The 26,515-nt window shown below is 44.3% G+C and overlaps 2 protein-coding genes across 6 annotated transcripts in view; one reads left to right on the forward strand and one right to left on the reverse strand.

Annotated features, from left to right (window-relative positions):
• Positions 1-11,242, forward strand: part of Lrrc41 (leucine rich repeat containing 41) — a 37,532-nt gene extending 26,290 nt beyond the window's left edge. For both annotated transcript variants that reach the window (XM_021250785.2, XM_004872951.4), the window contains exons 4-10: positions 2,253-3,396; positions 8,259-8,519; positions 9,039-9,203; positions 9,294-9,392; positions 10,055-10,177; positions 10,393-10,468; positions 10,552-11,242. In XM_021250785.2, the coding sequence (XP_021106444.1) occupies positions 2,253-3,396; positions 8,259-8,519; positions 9,039-9,203; positions 9,294-9,392; positions 10,055-10,177; positions 10,393-10,468; positions 10,552-10,771 (2,088 nt within the window). In that variant the 3' untranslated portion in view covers positions 10,772-11,242. The remainder of the gene's footprint in view (positions 1-2,252; positions 3,397-8,258; positions 8,520-9,038; positions 9,204-9,293; positions 9,393-10,054; positions 10,178-10,392; positions 10,469-10,551) is intronic.
• Rad54l (RAD54 like) overlaps positions 11,223-26,515 on the reverse strand; it is a 28,702-nt gene continuing 13,409 nt past the window's right edge. For 3 of the 4 annotated variants that reach the window (XM_021250786.2, XM_021250788.2, XM_087214748.1), the window contains 10 exons: positions 23,266-23,416; positions 18,320-18,446; positions 16,893-16,967; positions 16,625-16,755; positions 15,905-16,015; positions 15,611-15,734; positions 15,171-15,249; positions 14,687-14,866; positions 11,659-11,822; positions 11,223-11,569 (listed from right to left, as the gene is read on the reverse strand). In XM_021250786.2, coding sequence (XP_021106445.2) covers positions 11,359-11,569; positions 11,659-11,822; positions 14,687-14,866; positions 15,171-15,249; positions 15,611-15,734; positions 15,905-16,015; positions 16,625-16,755; positions 16,893-16,967; positions 18,320-18,446; positions 23,266-23,416 — 1,353 coding nt within the window. In that variant the 3' untranslated portion in view covers positions 11,223-11,358. The remainder of the gene's footprint in view (positions 11,570-11,658; positions 11,823-14,686; positions 14,867-15,170; positions 15,250-15,610; positions 15,735-15,904; positions 16,016-16,624; positions 16,756-16,892; positions 16,968-18,319; positions 18,447-23,265; positions 23,417-26,515) is intronic. The other variant, XM_021250787.2, reaches the window with a different exon arrangement.

Genomic DNA, 26,515 nt, shown 5'->3' on the forward strand with positions numbered 1-26,515 from the left:
ACCTCAGAGGTCCCCTATATAATCACTAAATTTGGGTATCTGGTATGTTATTTGTATGTGTATGTGTGTGGTACCAGGGATCGAACTCAGGACCTTCCGCTTGCCAGGCAGGTGCAGTGCCACTGAGATACATCCTGGCCCTGCAGTAAAGGTTTAAAACGAACTGCATTCCAAGTTCTAAACATATCAGGGTAGTGTGACATCACATGTCCATCAAAACAACTCGGGCCAGGGATTTAGCTCAGTGGTTTTGTCGCCTGCTGCGCAAGCGCAAGGACCCGAGTTCGATCCTCAGTACCAAAAAATAAAACAAATAACTCACCTTAGAGAAAACAAACCTTAAATTTGGTTCATGCTCCCTAGGATTCCTAATAGTTGGGAGAAGACATGTACATTGGCAAAGAGCCCAAACACCATGGAATAGTGTACCAACATCTTAGACTTGAATAGAATGTCAGAGAAATTCCAACAAGAAAGTCTCAGTGACTTGTTAGGAAATCTGTTTAGTCCACCAGCAGAAACCATTTCTAGCAGATGTCAGAAGAAAGGTTTGGGTCAGTGAGGTAACCAATTTGGCCAGGTCAAAGCATTCCCATGATCAGGATGTGGGAATATAGCTGGGCATGGCTTAGATGGGCATACCTTTGGCTTAGGCAGAAGGATCACAAGTTCCAGCCTGGGCTGGGCAAGTTAGTTAGACAAGTGTCTCAAAACAAAAGGATGGGCGTGGTAGCACAGGCCAGTAATCAAGCATTCAGGAGGCTGAGGCAGGAGGATTGTTAGTCTCAAGCTAACCTGGGCTACTAGTGAGTTCAGTCAGCAAGACCCTGTCTCAAACCATCAACAAAAGGGCTGAGGATGTAGCTTAGTGCAGAGGTCCAGGCTCAAGGAGAGGAGGTCTTTCTCAGGTAGCAGAGGTCATCTTGTGGAAGGACTTTGTTGCCAGGCTGAAGAAATTCAAATTAACTCTAGACTAGGGAGACAGGGTGTTTTAAAGCAGAATTTAATGAAAGTAGCATTTTACAAGAACTTCAGTGAGCTTGTGCAGAGTAGTATGAGAAGAAAAGGGGACACAGAACAACCAGGAAGCTAATGAAGTCGTACTGTGTGAGGTCTTAAGGGTCTGAAAAGTTGAGATCAGGTTCTGAAAAAAAAAAAAATACAGAATTTACAGCAGTGAGTGACTCAGTCGTGAGAGACATTATGGCAAAAGAATGGTCTTGAACTAGATTTCCTGGGTTAAAAAAATTTTATTTTGAAAACAGGGTCTTGTGCTGTAGCTCAGGCTGGCCTTGAACTATATAGCCCAGGCCTGTGTTGAATTCTTGGTGATCATCTTGCCTCAGCCTCCTGAGTGCTGGGATTACAGGTCAAATCTTTTTTTTTGTTTGTTTTTGTACTGGGGATCGAACTTGGGTCCTTGCGCTTGAGCAGCAGGCAGCAAAACCACTGAGCTAAATCCCCAGCCCTTACAGGTTAAATCTTGATTACCACTTACCTGTGTGATAACCTCTATTTTTTTTTTGGTACCGGGGATCGAACTTGGGACCTTGCACTTGCGAGGCAGGTGGCGGAACCATTGAGCTAAATCCCTGGCCCTCTGTGTCTTTTTTCAAGTTCATATCTTTTTGTCAATTGATTAAAAAATTTTAGAACACTGTGAGAATGAAAAAATGATTCTAGGGCCGGGGATTTAGCTTGGTGGTTTCATAACCTGCTGTGCAAGTGCAAGGACCCGAGTTCAGTCCCCGGTACCGAAAAAAAAAAAAAAAAAAGATTCTTGGGCTGGGGGTATGGTTTAGTGGTGGAGTGCTTGCCTAGCATTCTAAGGCCGAGGGTTTGACTCCCAGCACTGGGACATGGGAGAGAAAGAGAGAAAAAAGAAAGGTTCCACTCTTCAGATGCCATCAGAAATACAGTTCTGCACTTGATATACATAGAATACAAATTCTGCCATATTTCTCAGGCATGCACATTATAGTGCTGCCCTGCAAAGAAAAACTAAACAAATGGTTTTTATTCATCAGCTTGGATACCTGTTTTCTTACCTGTAAAATAATAATAGTAATATGCACCTCAAAGATGTAAGGATTAAATGAATTTGCATAATTTAAAATGTTGCCTGACTCATGAGTGCTCAGTAAATAGCTTGTTATTAGTACAAAGAGGAAGGGGACAAAGGAAATGGAGATGAGTTTCATGAATATGGATTGCACAGGATTATAGCTATCTGGCATGTTCTCTGCTTTCAGAGTGTGACCTGTTGGCGAGCCAAGTTTATGGAAGCCTTTTTTTCCCATGTTCTACGTGGTACCATTGATGTGTCTTCTGACAGGCGTCTTTGCGACCAGCGCTTCTCACCTCTTCTGCATAGCTCTCGTCATGTCCGGCAACTCACCATCTGCAACATGCTGCAGGGTGCAACAGAGTTGGTGGCTGAGCCCAACCGCAGGGTTTTGGAGACCCTGGCCAGTTCCCTGCACACCCTCAAGTTCCGCCACCTGCTGTTCTCTGATGTGGCTGCTCAGCAGTCACTTCGGCAGCTGTTGCATCAGCTCATTCACCATGGCGCTGTCAGCCAAGTGTCGCTGTACTCCTGGCCTGTGCCTGAGTCAGCACTTTTCATCCTTATCCTCACCATGAGTGCTGGCTTTTGGCAACCAGGCCCTGGTGGCCCACCCTGCCGCCTCTGTGGAGAGGCTTCCCGAGGCCGAGCCACATCCCGAAATGAAGGGTCTCTGCTGCTGGGCTCACGCCGGCCTCGCCGGGATGCTGCCGAGCGTTGTGCTGCAGCCCTGATGGCTACCCGGAGAAAGAGTGAAACCAAGCAGATGCCCAGAGCTGCACCTGCCACTCGGGTAACACGACGGAGCACACATGAGAGCCTGATAGCAAGCGGGACAGACCTTAAGAGAGGGCTGCACCCTCCAGCCACTTCCCATGAGGCTTCTGGTACCAAGCGGCCACCTTCTACTCTGGCTGCCACCTCTTCTGCCTCTGCCTCCTCTTCCACAGCCTCATCCAAAAGGGCTCCAGCTAACTCAGCCCCACAACCTAAGCCCTTAAAGCGTTTCAAACGAGCTGCAGGGAAGAAGGGTCCTCGTGCTCGTCAGGGATCTGGTGCAGAGTCTGAAGACCTGTATGACTTTGTTTTTATTGTTGCTGGTGAAAAGGAAGATGGTGAAGAGATGGAGATTGGGGAAGTGGCTTGTGGAGCTTTGGATGGATCAGATCCCAGCTGCCTGGGGCTCCCAGCCCTGGAAGCCTCCCAAAGATTCCGCAGCATCTCCACTTTGGAGCTATTCACAGTTCCCCTCTCCACAGAGGCAGCTTTGACACTGTGCCACCTGCTGAGCTCCTGGGTGTCTCTGGAGAGCCTCACACTCTCCTACAATGGTGAGCACCCTGGAGGGGCAGGGATGGGCTTGGATTTCCCAACAGCACTCAGTCCTAAGAGGGAAGCTGGAGTATGATCAGGAAACTGGAAATGTGGTTCTATGCCTCACAGGGCAGGGCAGAAGGCTCACAGAAAGCAGCCATCAGAGTCAGGAGAGGAACTTGAGTTCTGTAGGCTAGATTGGTAGAAGCCAAGGGTCCTTAGAGGCAGAGAAATAAGTCAGCAAGATACAGGAGAAACAGTTCAAGGGTAAGTGGGACAGGATTGTGTATGCAGACCCACCAGGGTTGGGGTTAAATCCCACTAGATCAGTGGTGGCAAACCTACAGTACATGTGCCGTAGCAGGCTGTTTGTATCATTGAAAGCTCTAAAAGGTTCACCATCACTCCACTAAACTGTCATATCAAAACAGCTGTTAAGATGAGAAGGTATGGAACTTTTTAAAAAAAATCAGACCAGCAACTTGTAAGGCAGGCAGGCAGGCCTGTCTTTCCCACCTGGTTGCGCCCAGCTAGCAAAACTTCAACTGTGTTGAACCCAAGCAATCTGCCTAAGTTGCTAAGTACTTCTACAGAAAATCACAGCTGTGCAAATGGTGCCTACAGTACATTCAGGGTCACCAACCTCATGAGAACCCTGTTTGCAACATCAGCTCCTATTCCTACTCTGCCACTTCTAATTCCTTTTTTTTAGCAAATGACCTCACCTCCTACTTCACAAAGAAAATTGAAGCTATCACATATGAACTCCTTCAAGTTATTGTTAACCAGCCTATCAACACTTCTACTTCTGCATTCATCTTTTTTCTTTCACAATGGAGATTATCTTATCTAAGGCTAATTCTTCCACTTGTGCTCCAGATCCTTACCTCCAACTTAATAGGGAAGCTTATGTCTCAAATGCCTTAGTAATTACTTTTATGTACTCTGAAGTATATCTGCATATTTTAATTATTCTTGATATATTAACTAATTTAACCCTGCTGGGCATAATGGCACATGCCTATAATTCTATCACTCTGGGAGCCTGAGGCAGGAGTTTTGCAAGTTTGATTACAGCCTGGTCAACTTAGTGAAACCTTGCCTCAAAAAATAACTGAGGGAGGGGCTGGGGATTTAGCTCAGTGGTTCCCACACCTGCCTCGAAAGCAAAAAAACATAAATAAAAAAATAATAATTGGGGGAGAAGGGGTTGAGACAGAGGCTTGATAAGTGGTTCAGGCTGGCCTCATTATGTAGCCCAGGCTGGCCTGGAACTCGAGATGGTCCTCCTGCCTCAGCCTCCCAAGTGCTGAGATTATAAGCATGTACCACCTCACCCAGTCAAAAATTAATTTTTAAAGAGGTGGAAGTAGGGATACAGGTCAGAGTGAAGGCCATGGGTTCAATCCACAGTACTACAAAACACATCAATCAGGTCTCCACCAAAGACAACCAGCATTATCTCCCTTTATCCCTTATTAACTATCCCTTTTTCTCATGTTTTTCAGTCATTACTTCACTCACAGCTTACTCTAGCTTCCTTGTTACTAGATGCAACATAAATACTGTGTGTGTGTGTGTGTGTGTGTGTGTGTGTGTGTGTGTGTTTTGAGAAAAGGTCTCACACTATCTAGTTCAGGTTAACAATATGTACTTTTAAATCCTCATCTTACATAAACCCTTGGCAGTTTTGCTATTATCTTCTTTGTGAAAAACTTTCATTATTGAAAAATCTCCTTCCTCTTGAACATTACTTATCTCCTTTCCTGTTTTGGTTTTTTTTGCGGGGGGGGGGGGGTGCTACAGGGATGGAACTCAGGACCTTGCTCTTGGAAGGCAGGCATGGCCCCGCTGAACTAAATCCCTGGCCCTTATTTTGTTTTTGCTTTTTTGCAGTACCAGGGATCAAACTCAAGACCTTGCGCTTACCAGTCAAGTAGTGCCACTGAGCTAAATCCCCACACCTTTGTTTTGTTTTTTTCAGACTATATAAAGTCTTGCTATAGTCCAGGCTGGCCTCAAACTTGCAGCAACCCTTTCCCCTCAGTCTCCTAGTACTAGGATCACAGGTGTGCGCCACCACTCATGACCTTCACTTATCTCCTAAGTTCAGAGTTCCTTAGAGGTCTCTTACTTTACACAGCCTTTCTGGATTTCACCCATTCCTGTAGCTTCAGTGGCCAACTCTCCATTTTAGGACATTATCCCAAATCTTTCTCCTGAACTTCCTGATGCATTTATCCAGCTGGGTACACTTATCCATCATCCCGTAGTGTCTCCAAAACCCTTCTCTAGACAGGCATCAGCAAACTCTTTAAATCAAAGTTTCTTGAACTTTGATGTAAGTTAGAATCACTTCAGGAGTTTTTAAAAATGTAGGGCCAGGGATTTAGCTCAGTGGTTTCACTGCTTGCTGCGCAAGCGCAAGGACCTGAGTTTGATCCCAGGTATCAAAAAAAATATACATAGAGAATAAAAATGTAGATGCATGGGTCCTACCCCAATCCAACTAAATAATATACAGACTTTGGCATTTTATCGTGCTTTCCAGATAATTCTAACATACTTTAGTTTGAGAACCACAAACCTAGGAGGAAGAAAACTCTGTAGTCACCTATCTACACCCTTAATATCTCACTCTCCTATGCACTAAGTCCCTAAGTCTGATTTCTCCTGCCTTAAATCCTAGAAGACTAATCTCTGACCACTAGAGACTAGCCCTCCCTATGAAAAGTGGCATGTATGACTCCTAAACAGCCCTTAAGATTGCTATCTTAGTCTGTTTTCTGTCCTCAGTACAAGATCCTAAAACCAAGTAATTTATAAAGAATAGCTTATTTAGGGCCAGAGATTTAGCTCAGTGGTTTCGCCGCCTGCTGCGCAAGGACCCAAGTTTGATCCCTGGTACCAAAAAAAAAAAAAGCTTATTTAGCTCATGGTTCTGGAGACCAGAAAGTCAGAGTATAATACCAGCATCTCATGAGGGCCTCCTTGCTGCCTCCTGATAAGGAAAGCATCACACAAGTGTGCTACCTCAGGTCTCTCAAAGTCACTAATGCCATCATGGGATCCCCACCTTTATGACCTTATCTAGTCCTAATTACCTCCCAAAAGCACACCTCCAAATACCAAGAGGGGATTAAGTTGCTAACACCAGACATTACCCCTTCATAACCCACAAGCTTCCCAGACTGATGTCCAACCTGGACATGCCTTCTTCACTGTACTGATCCTCATTCTGAGTAACATCACAGTTGAATCAGTTGCCCAAAGAAACCAAGATTCTGCCTCTACATCTATTTAGTCACCAGATTGCTTTTATATTTTTCAAATCCACTTATTCCTCTTTATCTACATTCTTAATTCAGGCTACTAGTATTCCTCACCTTGATCCATCATGTCAACAGTTCTTCTTGACTCTTCCTGCAGTACGGCACAAGCATTCTTTTATTTTTTCAGTACCAGGGATCAAACTCAGGACCTTGCACTTACAAGGCAGGCACAGTCTCACTGAGCTAAATTCCCCACCAAGCATTCTGTTAAATATGCAGATCTGACTGTGTCATCCAGTAAAAATTCATGTTCTCCCTTCTGCTTGCCTCTATACTGTAGCTGTATGTTGAATGCTTCCCCTCTTAAACTTTATATACTTACCATATTTTCCAGTTCATAAAACCTGCCACTCCTTCAGGCCTCTATATGTCATTTCCTCTGCTAGTTATTCTCCTTTATATTCTTTAGGACAGCTGGGAAGCCTTTACTGATATAAACCAGACTAGATGTTAGGTACTCATCTTTTGGACTTCCATTGTACCTTGCCTCTCCAGTTTCTGTTACATTTTTATCAGGTAATACAGGCAAGCACAGTATGTGCTGCTCACTGCTATCTAGCAAAAAACCCTATTTGGTGGGTGTTGGGTAAACTTTGGTTGAATAAATGAACAGAGGCCCACAGTCCAAGAGATGAGGGGTGGAGGGGGTTCTAAGATATTATTTGCCTGACAAGCATAATCTAGGCCAGGTGTGGTGGTGCATGCCAGTAATACCAGCACTGGGAGACTGAGGCAGGAGGATCACTGAAAGTTTGAGGCTAGCCTGGGCTCCTTAGTGAATTCAAGAACAGTCTGAACTACATAGCCAGACTGTCTCAAAAAACAAGAAAAAATTTCCTCCAAGGTCCAGCTTCTTGCAGTGCTGGAGATAGAACCCAGAAGTGCTATACCAAAGCTACACCCTTTTTGTTTTTCTTTTGGGTCTCACTGTGTAGCACAGGCTGGCTTCAAGAAACTCACAGTGATCCTCCAAATCCCACGTGCTGGGATTATCAGCATGTGCCACCACGCCCATTTTTTGTTATTTTTTGAGTCAGGGTCCAGCTAACTTGCCTAGGCTGGTCTCAAACCAGCCTCCCAGGACCTTCCAGGACCCTGCTTTTTCAGGACACTACATAGAACTCAGAGGTCTGGAGACCTGTGGTTCTCCCTGGGCCTATCCTTTTCCTGATAGCCACATGGAGCCCTACCACATCTTTTATTTTGAGACTATGCCCTGATTCCTCTTGAGGGCACAGCCTAATATAGGAGGCATCAAAGTTTCAGAGTGTGCTGGTTATCTGAGAAAAAAGGAAGATAAACGAGTAATCTAGATAAAAGTTTTTAAAAATCTGATCCAAAGCTCAAGAGATTTTCGAGAGTAAGCAATAGTGTATGTGTGTGTGTGTATCTTTTTTTTCCTACCGGGGATCGAACTCGGGTCCTTGTGCTTGCAGAGCAGGCAGAACCACTGAGCTAAATCCTCAGCCCAGGAATAGAAATATTTGACGTTGTCTCTGAATGTTACTCCTGCTGACACCCACGTGCTTTAATCTTTCCTGCCATAGGCCTGGGCTCTAACATCTTCCGCCTGCTGGACAGCCTGAGGGCCCTGTCAGGCCAGGCTGGATGCCGCCTCCGTGCCCTGCATCTCAGTGACCTATTCTCACCGCTGCCCATCCTGGAGTTGACACGTGCCATCGTTCGAGCCCTGCCCCTACTTCGGGTTCTCTCTATTCGTGTGGATCATCCAAGTCAGCGGGACAACCCTGCTGTGCCAGGGAATGCTGGGGCCCCCAGTCACATAATTGGAGATGAAGAGATACCAGGTGAAGCACAACACACACATGTATCGCTACACAAATGTGCAAGTGCATTGGTGTGGGGAAGGGGGAAGGATCTCCACTCCAGGTCTGCCTTTGACTCATTTCTGGCTCATCTGGAATCTGTTCCCCCTTGACAGGCTACTGTTCTTTATGATAACCTTGGGGTGGATAAGGCCCAGACCACTATAAGCCCAGTAGAATGACCATGGCAGTTTAATTTCAGAAAAGCAATCTGAACCTAGACCAAACCAGGTCCCCTTAGTTCTGATACACCTATCCTACCATGCTGCATATATACTGTTATATTTGCTTACATCTGAATGATTTAGTCTTCCTGGACTGAAACCTCTATAAGGACAAGGACCAAATCTCGTATTTAGTGCCCTATCCCAGAACCAAGTACAGTGACTAACAACTGCATGAATAAAGTATTTTTAGCTTATCCCTTAAAGCCAACATTGTACTTGCTATTGGACATGAGGGAGGTAGCCAGCTGGAATCTTCTCTCCCTATCATATCCAGAAAACTGTCTCGAGCAGTTGGAGATGGGATTTCCACGAGGAGCCCAGCCGGCCCCACTGCTCTGCTCTGTTCTGAAGGCCTCAGGTTCTCTACAGCAGCTGTCCCTGGATAGTGCCACCTTTGCCTCTCCCCAGGATTTTGGACTTGTGTTGCAGACACTCAAAGGTAGGATCCAGCAAGAATGGTGAAGGAGGGTGGGGACCTAGCACTGTTCTTTGGGAAAGCTAAGGCCCATGGTCTCTGTCTCCTCTCCAGAGTACAACTTAGCCCTGAAGAGGCTGAGCTTCCATGACATGAATCTGGCTGACTGTCAGAGCGAGGTGCTCTTTTTGCTACAGAATCTGACTCTTCAAGGTAAATTCCTAATCTAGAACCTGGGCATTCCTGGGTCTTCCTTGTGGCTCTGCTGTCTCATTGAATGAGCTGTCTTAGTTCCTTTCTTCACTATGTTTCTTCAACAGTAAAAAAGATATACAAGGGCCGGGGATTTAGCTCAGTGGCACCATGCCTGCCTTATAAGGGCAAGGCCCTGAGTTTGATCCCCCCATACAAAAAAAAAAGATACACAATCTACATGACCTTCCTTCTAAAAATCTGTAACTCAGCTCCTCTACAAGCATGGAAAATTACTCGCTTTTCGAGTACTTCACCCCACATTTTTTTTTTAACCTGTCATGGGCTGGTACAGGTGGTGGTGGGGGTAAAAATACTTGTGTTGTGCCAAGCTCCCCTCATTGACTTCTCTAACCCCATTCTGCATAGAATGGTCAGTGGATAGATAGGGAAAGGATGTGAATGGAGGACTGTCCATGGAGAGATCCTCTTTCTAGTAACACTTAAGGCTCAATCTTGTGTTTGAAACCTGATTTAGTTCTAGCCCTGCTTAGAATCTTGGTGAGATTCCTTTTTTCTGAGTCTCCAAAAAGTTCACACCTTGCTAGGGCCACCTGGGGGCAGGAGGGGCAGCACCAATCCTAATGCAGCCATCCAAATCTGCTCTTAATTTCTCTTGACAGAGATTACCTTCTCCTTCTGCCGTCTGTTTGAGAAGCGCCCAGCCCAATTTCTGCCTGAGATGGTTGCTGCTATGAAGGGCAACTCCACACTGAAGGGCCTTCGGCTGCCTGGGAACCGCCTGGGTGGGAGCTGGACCCAAGGGAGGGAGATGGGGGAGAAGCCAGGCCTCTGACCTAGACACTCCCTGGGTAGAGGCATAGACCTCTCCACTAGGAAAATGGGGATTGGAATACAGATATTTGTGTGTTGGGGCTTCTCCTCAGCCAGAGTTGAATTTCAATACCCTTGTTCTCTATGCTTGGATGGAGGTAATGGGCACTTTCCCCCTTCTCTCCAGGAAATGCTGGCCTGTTGGCTCTGGCAGATGTTTTCTCAGAGGATTCTTCCTCTTCTCTCTGTCAGCTGGACATCAGGTACATTGGGGGGATGGACCCACAGAGCTATAGACCAGGGATCAGTTGCTTCCTGGATATCTAATCCATCTCATCTCTACCAGTTCCAACTGCATCAAGCCAGATGGGCTTCTGGAGTTTGCCAAGCGGCTGGAGCGCTGGGGCCGTGGAGCCTTTGGTCACCTGCGCCTCTTCCAGAACTGGCTGGACCAGGATGCAGTCACAGCCAGGGAAGCCATCCGGCGGCTCCGGGCCACCTGCCACGTGGTTAGCGACTCATGGGACTCCTCCCAAGCCTTTGCAGATTACGTCAGCACCATGTGATGGGGCCCATACCTCACAGGCCCATGTTCAGCTAATAGTGGCTGAGGCATGGGCTGCCCAGAATCCCCACCACCAATTCTGTCTTTCTCTTTCTGTCACTTTTTTTCTCCTTTTTCATCTTCCCTTGCACTGAGGTCCTGGAAGCCTTGATGTAGACCAGCTAAGGCATTCCCACAGCTGGGTTTAGGGCCTTTGGGCCCCTTACTCAGTACTCTGGGAACCCTGGGCCAGGAGGATATAGTGTCATCACTGTCACTGAGGACAGTTCCCACCCCTTGCCCTAGGGTTCCTGCTTTCCCTCAAGCAGGTACCCAGGCTTTAGAGAAGTGTAGGAGTGCCCACTACCAGGCCTCTTCCCTCCTGGGCTTACCACACTGCTCCCAGGCCTCAGTCCCTTTCATACCTTTATTCCTTTCTTTTTTTTAACCAAAAAAAAAGTTTTCTTATAAAATAAATTTTGGGCAAACATCATGCAGCCCTTCTTGATGATTTTCTCCCAGAGAACAAAATTCAGCAGGTTATGGTGGGGCAGGGAGCCCCTTTCCCTGTATCCTTCCTCTAACAGCTACACCTAGACCAGCTGGTTATCAGCGAAGCCCCCGCTGCTCTTCATGGGAACGCTGGTAGAAGACGAAGGTGATGGCTGTGGAGGCAGCGTCCCAGGCAGCCTGGAGTACCTCATCCTGCAGTCCTCGCTTATCAGTGCTGTGATTCCACTGACCCAGGTCTGAAGTGCAGTCAGAACCATCAGGGGGTGGCCGGACCTGATGGTTGTTGACACATCGGCGGCACTGCAGCCTGAATGAGGACAGAGCTGAGGTCACTACACATCTCATTTCTATGCTGTGTAGGTAACTCAGAGATAATGGCAAACACTCTCCACCCACCTGTCATGTGTGTCACTAAGGCTAGCTTCATCCAGGATAAACAGCTCCTTCAGCTCGCCCAGAGAGAAGTGCCGCTCTACATCCTGCTCCTCATCTACCACACAGCTACTTAGCGCCTTCTTGTGGCTCTGCCGCTGGAAGATCTTCTCCTCGATGGTTCCTGCCTGAGGGAACAGGGTTGAGGGATGCAGGGCTCAGAAATCCCCATAGACAGGGAGCAGAGAAACCCATGGGTTCAAAGTACAGCCACTCAAGGAGAGATGGAATGGATGGAGTACTCAGCTTAGCCTCATTTTCCCAGTCTACCTTCTAGGAACATGACTCTTGCATGTGCACCTACTCAGGCTATTTTCTACACCATGAAGGGTCTCAGGGCCTAGCAGATTCCTTTAGGGTGAACTGAGGTTGCCTGTAGTGGCTTCAGACCTCCACATTAAGCCCAGTTCTCCTTAATTCAGTAGTCATTTGGGTATCCAGTCTATGCCAGGCCCTGTGCTAGCAAAAAAAAATTGGGTGTGACCCCATTCCTTGATTAGTGGAAGGGATAGGCATACAAACTAATTTGTACAATAAGATATCTACACAGGATACACAGGGCTCATAAGAGGGATGGTGGAATAGTGTTAAAAAGCTTAAAAGTAGATTATCCTTCAGCTGAATCTTGAAAAATGGCAGAGTTTGCATGGGAAGAGCAAAGGCATTCCCAGCATAAAAACAAAGGAATAAATTGGGCCTATTGGGGCTGGGGATTTAGCTCAGTGGTTCCGCCTCCTGCCTCGCAAGTGCAAGAACCCGAGTTTAATCCCTGGTACCAAAAAAAAAAAAAACTGGGCCTATTAAAGAATCATGAAAAGTTCTTACTTTGGAAGCTGAGCCTAGAGAGAGGGTCATCTGGGCCCAGAAGTTAAAGCCAGCATGAGAGACTCTGTCTCAATCAGTCAATTAATCAATGAGGGAGGTACAGGGTGTGTTGAGACTGATTACAGGAGAGAGGATAAAGGAGGCAGGACTGGGGAAAGAGGAAACCATACTGGAGAAACTTGGGTGCCAGGCTGAAAGACTTTGTCTTTGAAGTGATGAAGAGGAAATTTATAATTTTTGGAGAGCTTATTTTGAAAGTAATATGTAGGGCCAGGGATTTAGTTCAGTGGTTCTGGTGCCTGCCTTGCAAGCGCAAGGTCCCAAGTTCGATCCCCGGTACCAAAAAAAAAAAAGAATAATATGTAAAGAATGGGTTAAGAGCCAGGTGTGGTGACGCACACTTGTAATCCCAGCACTCAGGAGGCTGAGTCAGAAGGATTGCCTTGAGTTTGAGGCCAGCCTGGGCTACATAGTGAGACCTTGCCTCCCAAAAAAGAGTTAAGACCCAAGAAACACAAGGTGACTGAGTATTTTAAGAAAAAAAAAAGAAATGGTAAAACAATTAGGAAGCTCCTTAAAATATCCAAGTGAGAGTGGACTGTAACCTTTGCAAGTGATGGAGAGGAGGGTTACATTAAGGAAATTTCAAGAAGATAAAATCAGTGGCCCGGGGATTTAGCTCAGTGGTTCCGAAGCCTGCCTTGAAAGCGCAAGGTCCCAAGTTCGATCCCAAGTACCAAAAGAAGATAAAATCAGTAATAAATGGTAGGAATCTGGTTAAGAGGCAGAAAATAGTTCAGTAGGTTGATTTCCAGACTTGGGTTAGATGAATAATGGTGCCATTAAATGACAGAATCTAGAAGGGGAATGCATAAAGTGCTGAAAAGAAATCCAAGTAGAAGTGATGCATAGTAGAATATACCTATACTAGGGCTTTAGAATAGAGGTAAAAGAATGAGCCTCAGAGAGGAAGAGTATTCTCAGAAATGGGAAGGGAAAATCAGGCATAGAGACTTAAAAGAAGAAAAGAAGGGACTTCAGAGAATTCATACCTAGTAGCCTATGTTTTCGCTGAGGAGAAGACAAAAGTCTCAAAAAGAACAAGCCAGGGTTAGTTAGGAAACTTGAGGAAAGAGGTGAAGGCTTACAGTGTTTGCTGAAGGGATAAGATATGGACTAGTCTAAAAAGGAAGAGCATGAATTTGTGGTGGGCCCAATCTGTAAATACAAGTTTTAGTTGGTGTGGAGGCTGAAACAGCTGAAATGATTCAAGTAGAAGGATACTGGGAACAGAGTGGCTGAAAGGACACACAGTAAGGCTCATGCTGGATAAAAAAGGGAAGCCAAGCCAGACTGGGGAAAGGGGGATGGGAGAGGTTCTAGGGGCAGCAGGTTAAAGTAGATGTAGTAGGTATCAGCTGAAGGATAGGATATGAGAGTAGGATAATAGTTATTAAAGTTTTGGGTACTAACAAGTTCCATAGTGTGGACTTACGAGTATTAGATGAGGGGACTTGAGGTCACGAGAAATAAAGTCAAGGAAACATGAAGGCCAGAGTGCTGGAAAACTGCATGGTCCTAAAGGTCAGGCAAAATGATTGCTGAATTTGGGAAAGAAATAGCCAGTGTCCAAAATCATCATGAATTAGGAGCACAGCAGAGGTTAGATGACTGCAGCAACAAAGAAAAGAAAGTAGTCAAGTCAGACAACATGAGCTACAGAAAGAGGAACTATGAGACAGAACTATGGTGGTTGAAAATACTGTTACCGCTCCTTAGCCCCATGAAACACAGAGTATGACATTACAAGACCAGTGATGCAACAGAAATTGGGTATGAAAACAAAAGTGCCCTGTGAACAAACACCTGGACAGCCCAGTAAGAAGCATTTGGAGGAACCAGGTGGAAAGGAGAGGGAGAACAGAATAAAGTGCTCAAGGCTAAACCCATAGTGCTGCTGCTACAGAGGGGCCAAAGAGAGCAACTAAGAAACAATTCAAGATGGTCTTAAAAAGGGATAGGAGTGTAGCTCAGTAGTGTGGTACTTGACCATCATGCATAAAGCCCTAGGTTTGATCCCCAGCACACAAAAGAAAAAAAAAAAGATGGCCCTGAAGATCTTGTTCCATGACCCCTCCCCAACTCTGACCACTATGATCATTCTTACAGACAGTAGGCGATAGATATAGCAGGTCTTCTTTTGACCATCACGCCAAACCCGAGCCATGGCTTGTTCATCATTTGCTGGGTTCCAGTCAGGATCAAACATGACCAGCCGGTTGGCCCCAATGAGATTGAGGCCACAGCCCCCAGCTTTACTGCTCAGCATGAAGACAAAATCAGGGCTCTGAAAAGAAAAGAATCAGGGGAAAGAGAACCTCTTACAGCCAAAACTGTGAGACTGCTCAGCATAGCTAACTCTTTTGTCGTGCTTCTATCTCATATCCAGACCAAGTGGAAAGGTAAACTAGTTTGCCTGCCAGCCAATTTTCAAACCTACAAAGTCAATTTCCAACCCAACCACCACATCTACTCCAACCAAATCAACAAAAACAAAAAAACTGAAGCAGAGCCCTCTTACGGCTTCTCTACCGACCCTTAATCCTGATGTTACTGTATTGCTGGTGTGTGGACAGAAGCTGCACATTTACCGATGGACTATTGAAACGTTCCACAACCTTGGCTCGCTTCTTAATGGACATCGTGCCATCCAGCCGGACATACAAGTACCTGAAGGGGGGGGATCTGAAGATCAGTACTTAAGAAGAAAGCAGAACCCGTGAAGCTATGCTACCAAAGGAACTAGACTAATCAAGCTTGAGGCTTCTCCTACATAGCCTGAGCCCCTCCCAAAGGGAGCTAGGGTCTAGGATTCTATCCTGAGGGGGAAGGGCAGAGAACCTGAGGGACCAATGGATATCCTGCTTGGAGATGGAGCCAGGACCATGGTAGAAAGGAAAGAAACCTCTCCAGGTAAGTCCCTCATGTACTCACATCTTGGCCTATATCTCTAAGTCAGAATACTTAATCTTCCTAGAGGGGCACTGTAGGAGGCACATCTCTTTGCTGGCCTGGTTAGGCTCTTCCCTACCTTCGCGCTCGGCAGAGCTTCTCAAAGAGATCCAATGTCTGGGTGTAATTGGACACCAGCACTACTTTGTCACTGCTGCAACTTCGGGTCACCGCCAGAATATAATCAAGGACCAACATCTTACCTGAGAAGAGCAGCAACCATCAGTCCCCAAACTGGCTGTTCCAACGGCCCATGATTCTTACTCCTGATATATTTCCTTGAGACAAGACAGCTGTAACATGAAAATAACTTCCTACCCTCCTTCCACCCCTTTCTCTTAGAGGACCCCATAACCTGGCAGAAAGAGCTCACCTGACAGCTGTGGCTCTATAGCCTTAGAACTATAACCAGGGGGAAAGATGTCCAAGGCACCCTCAAAACCATCCTCCTCTTCTACACACTTGTCATGAATTAGAGCTGGATCTGAAAAACCAAACAAACCACACCAAGATGCCAGCTACTTTGTTCTCTAAAGTTTCCATTTCAATGCTCATCAGAAAGCCCTTCAAATGCCTGGGCCAGAAGGCTTTCCTTAGCACCAGACTCTGACTCTATCCTTACAAGTTCCAACAGGGTACAGATGGCATCAGACTGCCATCTGGAACCACAGATGGACAATCTCATTCATTAGTGTGTTCTCCCACAGCAGAGGCAGGTTTGTTATATTTCCTCTGGCCTAACATATAAGTAGCTATGCATGCAAGCATTCATACATGGTCCTGTACATCTCAAACATCAAGCATGGGCTGGGAAGAGGATAAGCTAAATTTTCCAAAGCAACAGGTCTATTTTAGGGCTGGGGATGTAGCTCAATAGTAAAGCATTCACCTAGCATAAGCAAGGCCCTGGGTTTGATCCTCAGTGCAAAAAGGGTCTAGTTTACAGAATCGCACTGCAGGGTTCATACCATAGGGAGGATTAGAATCACATGTGGTCTCCATGAAGTCTGGACAAATTTTAATGAAGGTTACTGGACCACCAGCAAAAACCCCTTATTCTCAGAGAGAACACCAGGGCATGGGCTCAACTCACGATTACAAAGCTTCTTTAGTGATGTGATGGAAGAAAGGGAAGATACACTCATCTTGCCTTCACGCAATTCTTCTGCTGGCTTGGCTTGTCTCAGAAACCTCTTGTATAACTCAGTCTGAAGGGGTGTAAGCCTAAAAAAAAAGGCAGCTAGGTCAGTAGGAAAAGCTAGACTACATTTCTGCCCTCTGAGGACATGCTGAGATCCAGTCATGCTTCAGAGGCTAAGCTTTTACCTACTCATTGCATACCCTTTCATTGATTTCAGTACCTGCAACAAACCACCTGCTCAATCTTCACAGGCAGATATTTAGAAAGGATATCAGATGTCCTCCGTATCAGACACCTAGAGAAAAACAGGATAAAAAGGCAAGGGGTGGCAAAACTATAATGCTACCTACTACAATAACAGCTACCACTCAAAGGACCAAGACTAGCTCTGTCTTATAGTATACAATGTCACAAATCTATCATCCCTATGGCAAAGGTATCTATATATTGCGAGTCTCAGGGGCCGGGGATTTAGTTCAGTGGTTCCAGCACCTGCCTCACAAGCGAAAGGTCCCGAGTTTGATCCCCAGTACCAAAAAAAAAAACAAAACACATATATATATATTGGGGTCTCAGTCATGGGAACAGAGACCTTCCAAATAGCCTAGCATAGAGTGGTATGTCTTTTCCCTTCAACAGGATGACTGGTCTTCAAAAGGCTGAGGTCTCCCATTAATCCTCGAGCTCTGTCAAAGAAAGCAAGCTGCAAACCACCAAATCCTTATGGGAATTTCTGCTTGCATTTGCCCCCAAACCATGGTACCTCGGTTCACAAACTTCATTCTTTCCACAATTCTGGTCACAGACCAAATTGGATGAGAACTAAATCATATTTTCCCATAAAGTCAATATTGAACCTAACCATTAAATTAGGTTTAGTTTTTGTTTAATTCAGTTTGCAACCAAAATCTCGGAAAGAATGAAGTTTGTGAACTGAGGTACCATTGTACCTGCTGCCACATGGCCCCCAGGCTCAATCAGATTAAGCCCTTACCTCCTGGGCAGACCAGAAAAGATAAGGAGACACCTGGCACAGGTCCTAAGAGCACACTGATTCTCCCTTCCTGCCATCTAAAATTGGCAGGACAATGATTAATGGAATCATTATATACTGCAAACATGTAGTAGAAAAAAAAATAATAAAACAGGTAAGGATAAGCTAAGGCAAGGCAGGAAGGCTCTAGAGTATAACCCATCAAATGTGGGTACCTGCAATGGAAGAATCCAGGATACACCTGCCCCTAGGTTATGTGACCTCCATGGAAAAATAAGCCTGAAAACTGTATCCATCTTTGAGATTTATCCTTACCTATCACAGAAGTATGGAGTATGGGAAGGGAAGAATGGTGCTTTAAGGTCTGAGACCAACTGACAGAAAGCTTCTGAAGTACTAACAATGCTCCAGGGGATATTTTGCTCAGGAAGCCCAGCTACCTCAGAGAAGAGCTTCCTCAGCAGACCGGTAAGCAAACCAAAACCAGACCAGAGGGTCTAGGCCAGAATGAAAGCAGACACTTGGTCTGCAAGACTCCATTCGTTCAACAGCCATAGTCAAGAAAAATATTCTACTCCCTCAGAATCCCAGTCCTCTAGACAGACAGACAAAGCTCCCCAAAGGGTTGGCCTTAGATGGCCTGGGGCCATTACCTGTTCACAATGCTAATGAGCTCTTGCAGTCGCTCCTCCCCTAGCTGCCTATCTGCCTCACTGGCAGCTGCATCTCGACTCTTCAAAATTGGTAACTCAAAATGCTTCTTGAACTCCTGGGCAGTCCCTGAACACAAGAGAAAAGGGAAAATTGAAGCATGTGAAAAGAAATTATTTCCCCACTGCTAGTAATTGCAGACTACTATGTCATGAACTAACCTTCCTGCCAAGAATAACAAAGCTGAACAAAATATAGCCTATTTCTTTTCTTTTTTTGGTACCAGGGATTGAACTGAGGACCTTGCATTTGTGAGGCAGGTGGCAGCACCACCGAGCTAAATCCCTGGGCCAAAATATAGCCTATTTCTATTCAACAAATCAGAGAAACAACAAGACTTAAAAGGCTAAACAGTGCATCGACAGATTAAAGTCCAAGTATACAATTAATTACACTAAATATAAGACAATAGGGCCAGGGATTTAGCTCAGTGGTTCTGCCGCCACCTGCCTTATAAGGTCCGAAGTTCAATCCCCAGCACCAAAAAACCCAAAAATATAAGACAATAATTGCCAGGCTAGTACTTTAATACAGTACTAGGGGAACTGAACCCAGGGCCTTTGCACTAACCCACATCCCCATCCCTTTTTATTTTTCATTTTGAGACAGGATCTCACTAAGTTGCCCAGGCTGAGTTCAAATTTGCAATCCTCCTGCCTCAACCTCATTAACTACTGGGATTACATGCATGTGCCACCATGCCCAGCTTAAGTTCTATTTATTTATTTATTTATTTATATTTTATATCTCTCAGGGTTTTTTTTTTTTGGTACCGGGTATTGAACTCGGGACCTTGCTCTTGCGAGGCAGGCAGCAGAACCACTGAGCTAAATCCCCGGGCCTCTTAGGGTTTTTTTTTTTAAGTGCAACTATACATTGTTTCTTTTGTTTTGTTTTGTTTTTGTTTTTGTTTTTTTGTGGGGTTTTTTTTTTGGTACCGAGGATTGAACTTGGGACCTTGCGCTTGCGAGGCAGGAGGCAGAACCACTGAGCTAAATCCCTGGCCAAACTATATATTGTTTCTAAGAGATGAAGTAATATATGTTAATGTAATTAAGTACTGATATAAACTACAAAGTAGATGAACCTTTGAAAAGATTATGCTAGGAAAAATAAGCCAAACATAAAAGATTACATATTATATGGCTCCATTTATATGAAATACACAGAACAGGCAAACTGGGAAGATAGAGAAAGCAGATTAGTCAGTGCCAAGATTCAGAGTAAGGAAGAATAATAAATATGTGACTGCTTAATGGAAAGTTTTCTTTTGGAAGACGATGTTTTGGAACTAGATGGGGGTTGTGGTTGCCTAACAATGTAAATGTACTGAATATCACTGTACTATTTAAAATGGTTAATTTTACAATATGTGACTTTTATTTAACAAATTTGATAAAATTCAACACCCACTCCTAATTTTAAAAAAACAAACTCTAGAGCCGGGGATTTAGCTCAGTGGTTACGCCGCCTGCCTTGCAAGCGCAAGAACCCGAGTTCGATCCCCAGTACCAAAAAAAAAAACCCTCTAAAAAACCAATCTCATATAGAAGATATATTTTTAAAAAATCAAAAGCAAGCATTTATGTTTCGTGAATAGTATTAAGTAATGGTGAAACATAGTAAGTTTCCATTTTCCCAAGATCAGGAATGAGATCCATTGTCACCCTTTTTTTTTTTTTGAGACAGGGTCCCACTGTGTACTTCAGGCTGGCCTTGAGCTCACTATGTAATCCACGCTGGCCTCAAACTCTTGGTGGTCCTCCTGCCTCAGCCTCTTGAATGCTTGGATTACAGGTGTGTACCACCACCCCTGGCTTGTCACCACTTCTATTCAGCACTGTAATAAGGTTCTAACTGATGTACGAAACAAAAAGAGAAAGGAAGAGCTAAGAATTAGAATGGAAGATATAAAGACTGTCATTATTGGAAGACAGCATGACTATGTGTAGAAAAATCCATAAGAATCTACAGAACAATTAATTTAGCAGGTCTCCAGATACAAAGACTATCAGCCCCATATCCAATCAATATACAAAAAAATTCTATTTATTAGCAACAAATAATTATAAAATAGATAGCATATGATTGCACTGAAAAGATTATATACCTAGAAATAAATCTCAAAGATATTTCTCTACAGAAAGCCAAGAAAAATGACAGAGAATTTAAAGATGACCTAAACATTCACACAAATCAAAGATGGTAATAATAATAAAAAAAAGATGACCTAAACAAATAAAAGAATGGGTCATATTAATAGACTGGAAGATTCTATATGTATTATAAAAATGCTAGATCTCAGCCGGGCATGGTGGCACACATCCATAATCCCAGCTCTTGAGAGTCTGAGGCAGGAGGAGTCAAGAGGCTAGCCTGAGCTTCTGGTGAGTTCAAGGCCAGTCTGGACTATACAGTGAGACTTTGCCTAAAAACAAAACAAAACAAAAAAAAAAACCACAAGCTAGATCTTTGAAAATCAATCTATGGATTTTATATATACCAATCAAAATCCAATTAAGGCTGGGGATATGGCTCACTAGCACAGCACTTTCTTAGCATGCACAATGACCTGGGTTCTATCCTTAGCATTTGGGGTTGGGGGATGAGGAGATAGGAATCTAATTAGGGTTTTTATTTTGAGGGGGGGAAAGACTGATAAAATGATTCCAAAATTTACATAGGAACACAAAGGGCAAAGACTATCCAGCACAACGTTAAAGAATAAGAAACTCCTATTGGGGATTTAGCTCAGTGATGCCTTGCCTGCCTGGCAAGCACAAGGTCCTGAGTTTGATTCCGGGTACCAAAAAAAACCCAAAACCAAAACAGAAAAACCAAGTCCTGTTAATGGTTATCAAAAAATTACTGGGCTAAGGATGTAGCTCAGTAGGAAAGCACTTGCCTGGCATGTGTGAGGCCCTAGGTTCAATCCATAGCATTGCAAAACAAGCTACAGTAATGAAAGCAGAGAAGTATTGATACCAGGACACAAATAAGATTAGTGGAACAGAACAGAATTCATAAATAGAGCAACACAGAGATAGACATTAGAGATATGAAGGTAGCACTACAAAGCAATATATAAAGGACAGTCTTTTTAATAAATGGTGCTGAGTTAACCAGGTGTCTTTATGGAAAAAGATGAATCTTCATTGGTACCTCATACCATATATAAAAATCTAAGATAAACTATAGAATTAAATGTTGTTGTTGTTTTGTTTTTGGTACCAGGGATTGAACTCAGGTCCTTGCACTTGCAAGGCAAGCAGCGGAACCACTGAGCTAAATCCCCAGCCCTATAGAATTAAATGTGAAAGGTAAACAATAGTTTCCTTGAACACTTTTTCATGAAAAGCCCTCAGCAAATGAGGAGGAGTGAACTTCCTCAACCTAACAATGGATATCTTCAATTAAACAGGCTTGTTATATGATGCAGCAATTTTACTCAAGAGAACAGAAAACATATGTCCACATAAAAGCTCTTACATGAGGCCAGGTATTTAGCTAAGTGGTTCCACCGCCTGCCTCACAAGCACAAGGACCAGAGTTCGATCCCCAGTACCCACCCCCAAAAAAACTCTTACATGAATATTTATAGTAGTGTTGTTCATAATAACCAAAAGGTGGAAATAACCAAAATATAAAAATAAAATAACTGATACATGGATAAACATTTTTAAACGGGTAAAGATAAAGTCAAAACCAGGTGTGGTACCAATTGCTTGTAATCTCAGAATTTGGGAGGCTGAGACAGAAAGATCCTGTTTAAGCCCAGCCTGAACAATTTAGCACAAACCTGTCTCCAAAAAAATGGGGGAGGGGAATCAAATATTTCACAAAAGAAGAGCTTCAAAGGTGAACATAGGACAGTAAGAAGTAAGTAGAACTGTGGTTAGGAGAGCTGGTATGGTAGTAATCAGTCTGGTGTTAGTTATATAAATATGTTTACACTGAGCATTTTGCTGCTCAGAGGTTCTCTACCAAAAGGGATTCTCCTGAGAACCAGCAAATTGGGGAAGCACCAGGAAACCCCTCTACAAATAGCTGTGCGCAGTAAGTGCCCAAATGGTGGTGATTAGGATTGGGGGTAGGAGAGGAATGTGGAGTTACTTAAAAATAGTTTCAGTTTTGCAAACTGAAAAATTCTGAAGATGAATGGTGGTAATGGTTGCACATCAATGCAAATGTACTTAATAGCATTAAAGTATACATTTAAAAAAGACATGGGGTGCCGGGGATTTAGCTCAGTGGTTTCGCCACCTGCTGCGCAAGCACAAGGACCCGAGTTCAATCCCCCATACCAAAAAAAAAAGAAATCTAAAAAAGACATGGGGCACATACCTTTAATCCCAGCACTCAAGAGGCTCAGGCAGGGGGATCACAAGTTTGAATGTACCCTGAGAAACTTAGCAAGACCCTGTCATCAAAATTTTTAAAAATTTTAAAGAAGAGTAGTTATAGCTTATCACAAAGCCCCTGGATTTAATCCCCAGTACTGAAAAAGTAAAAATAAAAAAGGTTTAGAAAAAATACAAAAAAAGAGGGCCGGGGATGTAGCTCAGTGGCACCACTTCTGCCTGGCAAGCACAAGGTCTTCAGTTTGATTCCCAGTACCAAAAAAAAAGAAAAGAAAAGAAACTGCTCAAGACTACCTGCTCTGAGGACAAAGCTCTGAGGGAACTCAGCTGTGAGGGGCCTGCTACGTTTGCAGAAAAAATGGCCAAAGTGTGCCCTGCTGAGTCACTCTGTAAAGCTAAAGCCAACCTGCCAATGGCTTTGCTACTCCCTAACAAGAGACTTCTTACAAGAGATAAGCTAAAGTCACTCTTAGGACAAGGCCAGGAAAAGCCTCTTTCCAATGTGGCAGAAAAAGCTGGACTCTTACCCAGGATGCCTGAGTTAACAAAATGGACCAAGCTGAAATATTCAAGCAGATCATTCTGGATGGGAGTCCCAGATATGAGCACTCTTCGGCTGGTGTTCAAGCTGTCCAGAGCCTGATAAGTCTGATTCTCTGAGTTCTTGAGCCTATGTCCCTGCAAGAGAATTAATTCTCACTCAGGGTATGATCTGGCAACCTTAAATGTCAGCAGTCTAATGAAGACAGGAAGAAAAGAGTCACAAATATTACAGGTCCTAAGGTCTTAGGAAATAGCCAGGGAGTAGCTTGAGAGTTCATTCATCCTTTTGCTTGGGGAGAACTAGGCTCAAAAAGTTATCAGTTTGCAGACCACTGCTACATCCATAAAGCAAGGACTCTCTCCATTCCCTCCCACCCTCCAGAGCCCTGGCAGCTCCCGAGCCACAGAGATCATGTGGCCACATCACAGCCCCGTGTCTCTAGGGACTCATCCTTCCCCACAAGTCAAGAACTTTCTGAGCAAGATCCCTTCTGTATTAGGCTCAGGGCTTTGGGCCATCAGTGTTAAAAGGACTTCGCCAACCTCTTGCTTTCACCAGAATCTGGACAGGTATTCTATCTAAACAGCCTCCCTTTGCATCTCTTCCCCACTCTCTTCTCCTCTCCCATCACATGAACATCTCCATAACTTCTCCCTTTGAAGCCATTTTCAAGAAAATAATAAAGGATCCCTACCACCTTCCCTCTTTCTCCAAGAACCACACAGTCAAGATCAAGCCTGGGCCTTTTCTATATCCAGCCTCGTTTCTGTTCCACACTAGGAAAATCACACAACTCAGCCATCACTCAAAGAATCAACAAACAAATCAGCCTTTGACAATACAACTAAACAGACCCTCGCCAACTCTCCCATCTGTAGGGATGGGTGATCAAGCCTAAGCTCTTTGGGACTATTAGATAAGCATTCAAAATTTCTCAACTATGGGAAGCTGAGGCAGGAAGACTTTAAGCTCAAGTCCAGCCTGGGCAACTTAGTGAGACCCTAACTCAAAATGAAAAGGCTTTAAAGAGTTGGTGATATGGGATGTAGCTCCGTGGCACCACGCCTGCCTCACAAGCCCTTGTAAGCACAAGGTCCTGAGTTCAATCCCCAGTAAAAAATTAAAAATAGCCAGGGATTTAGCTCAGTGGTTCCACCACCTGCCTCGACTCGAAATTGCAAGGTCCCAAGTCCATCCCCAGTAAAAATAAATTTAAAAAAGAGCTGGGGATGTAGGTCAGTGCTAAGGCCTAGGTTCAATCCCCACTACTATAAAAAGAAACAAAAAAGCACTCTGCTGGGTCCCAGCTAAGTTCTGTGACACTCTCCACAACTTGTCATAGGCATGAACCTTTTTCATGTTTTGTTTTCTGGTACCAGGGATCAAACTTGGGACCTTGCGCTTGCAAAGCAGGTGGCAGAACCACTGAGCTAAATCCCCAGCCTGGCATGAACTTTTTAAAGCAGAGATTGTGACAGGTTGGCTTTAAAATTTGAACACCTAAGACAGAGCCATGAACAAAGTACCATTCAGTGTTAGGTGAGTAAAAACTGAATTAAATAAACACACATAAACACAATTTTAACTTTAAAAAATTACTGCAGGCTCTAAGTATTAGCCCTAAAACAAGGCTCACACTTCTGAGCTGAATAGGAAAATGAGACTTAAAACTTGTGAAAAAATTTCCCACCTGGGCATGATGGTGCATGCATGTGGTCTTAGCACTCAGGAGGCTAAGGCAGGATTGCAAGTTTAAGCGCAGTCCTGCTCAACTCAGCAAGAAACTGTCACAAATTTTTTTTTAATTTTTTTTTTTTGTTTTTTTGAGACAGGGTCTCACTATGTAATCCAGAATGGCCTTGAACTCACTATGTTAGTCCAGGCTAGCCACAAACTCATAGCAATTCTCCACCATCCCTGGCTTTCAAAATTTTTTTAAAAATTTTTTTTTTTTAATTTTTTTTTGCTTTTTGAGGCAGAGTCTCACTGTGTAGTTCAGATTGGCTTTGAATTCACTATGTAGCCCAGGCTGGCCTCGAACTCGTGATGATTCTCAACCTCAGTCTCGGGAATACTGGGATTACAGGCGTGTGCCACCATGCCCAGCATCAAAATAAAAATTTTAAAGAGCCGGGGATGTAGCTCAGAACAAAAGTCCTGGGTTTAATCCCTAGTGCCACAAAAATAAAATATTTTTGAAAACTGAAATGATGATGTCAATATCTCCCTATTCTCATACTTTTACAAAGCGTTTCAAATATGCCCATTATCTTTTTTTTTTTGCTACTGGGAATCGAACTCGGTCCTTGCAATTTCAAGGCGGGTCGGAACCACTAAGCTAAATCCCTGGCCCCAATGCCCATTATCTTGATCTGGATAATGTCCCTTTCAGATAGATTTGTGCCACCCACGCTACAGATAAAGAAACTGAGTCTCAGGCCGGGGATTTAGCTCAGCGGTTCTGCCGCCTGCCTCACAAGCACAAGGACCCAAGTTTGATCCCCAGTACCAAAAAAAAAGAAAAGAAACTGAGTCTCAGGGGTGAAAGTCATGCTTATTCGACGCAAAGTCAGGGCTGATTTCATGGCTTCTGAGTGATGATGAAGAAATTTACACAGGACATTATTATGAAGAACTGTGTGTACTGGAGAAAAGTGTCAGGGGGACAAAGCCACTATAGGTGCTGGGAGCAGGAAAGCCTGGGAGGACACTTTCTTTTCCTGGGTCTGAACAGGACAAACTTTCTCCTGGAGTAGGATAGCTATCTTTCAGGACTCTAACAATTGACAAAGGCTGACAAATAAAAGGAAAATGAGTAGAAGAAACGCCAAGGGGCTTCAGTATGGCAAGGGGCAACCTGGTCCATTGTGCTATGCATCTCACTTTCCTAACTCTCTACCTTCCAGAGCAGGAACTTGCTCTGGTTTCGTTACCAGGCCAAAAAGTGCTTTCTTAGGCAGCTGTGGCTTCTAGGTCAGTAGACACAATGTCCCAAGGGTACCATGTATCCTTGCCTATGTCTGAGTACCATAAAACAGGACAAGCAGGGTACAGTGGCACACACCTGTAATCTTAGCACTTGGGAGGCTGAGGCAGGAGGATTACCTTGAGTTCAAGCCCAGCCTGGACTACATAGTGAGTTTAATGCCAGCCTGAACTACATAGTGGGACCCTGTCTCAAAAAACCAAAATTAAAAAAAAAACAAAAAACACACCCAAGTTGGGGGAGTGGG

Source organism: Heterocephalus glaber, unplaced genomic scaffold (genome assembly GCF_053883595.1).
Source record: "Heterocephalus glaber isolate CG9 unplaced genomic scaffold, H.glaber_assembly_v1.0 deba00001451, whole genome shotgun sequence".
NCBI classification, from domain to species: Eukaryota; Metazoa; Chordata; class Mammalia; order Rodentia; family Bathyergidae; genus Heterocephalus; species Heterocephalus glaber.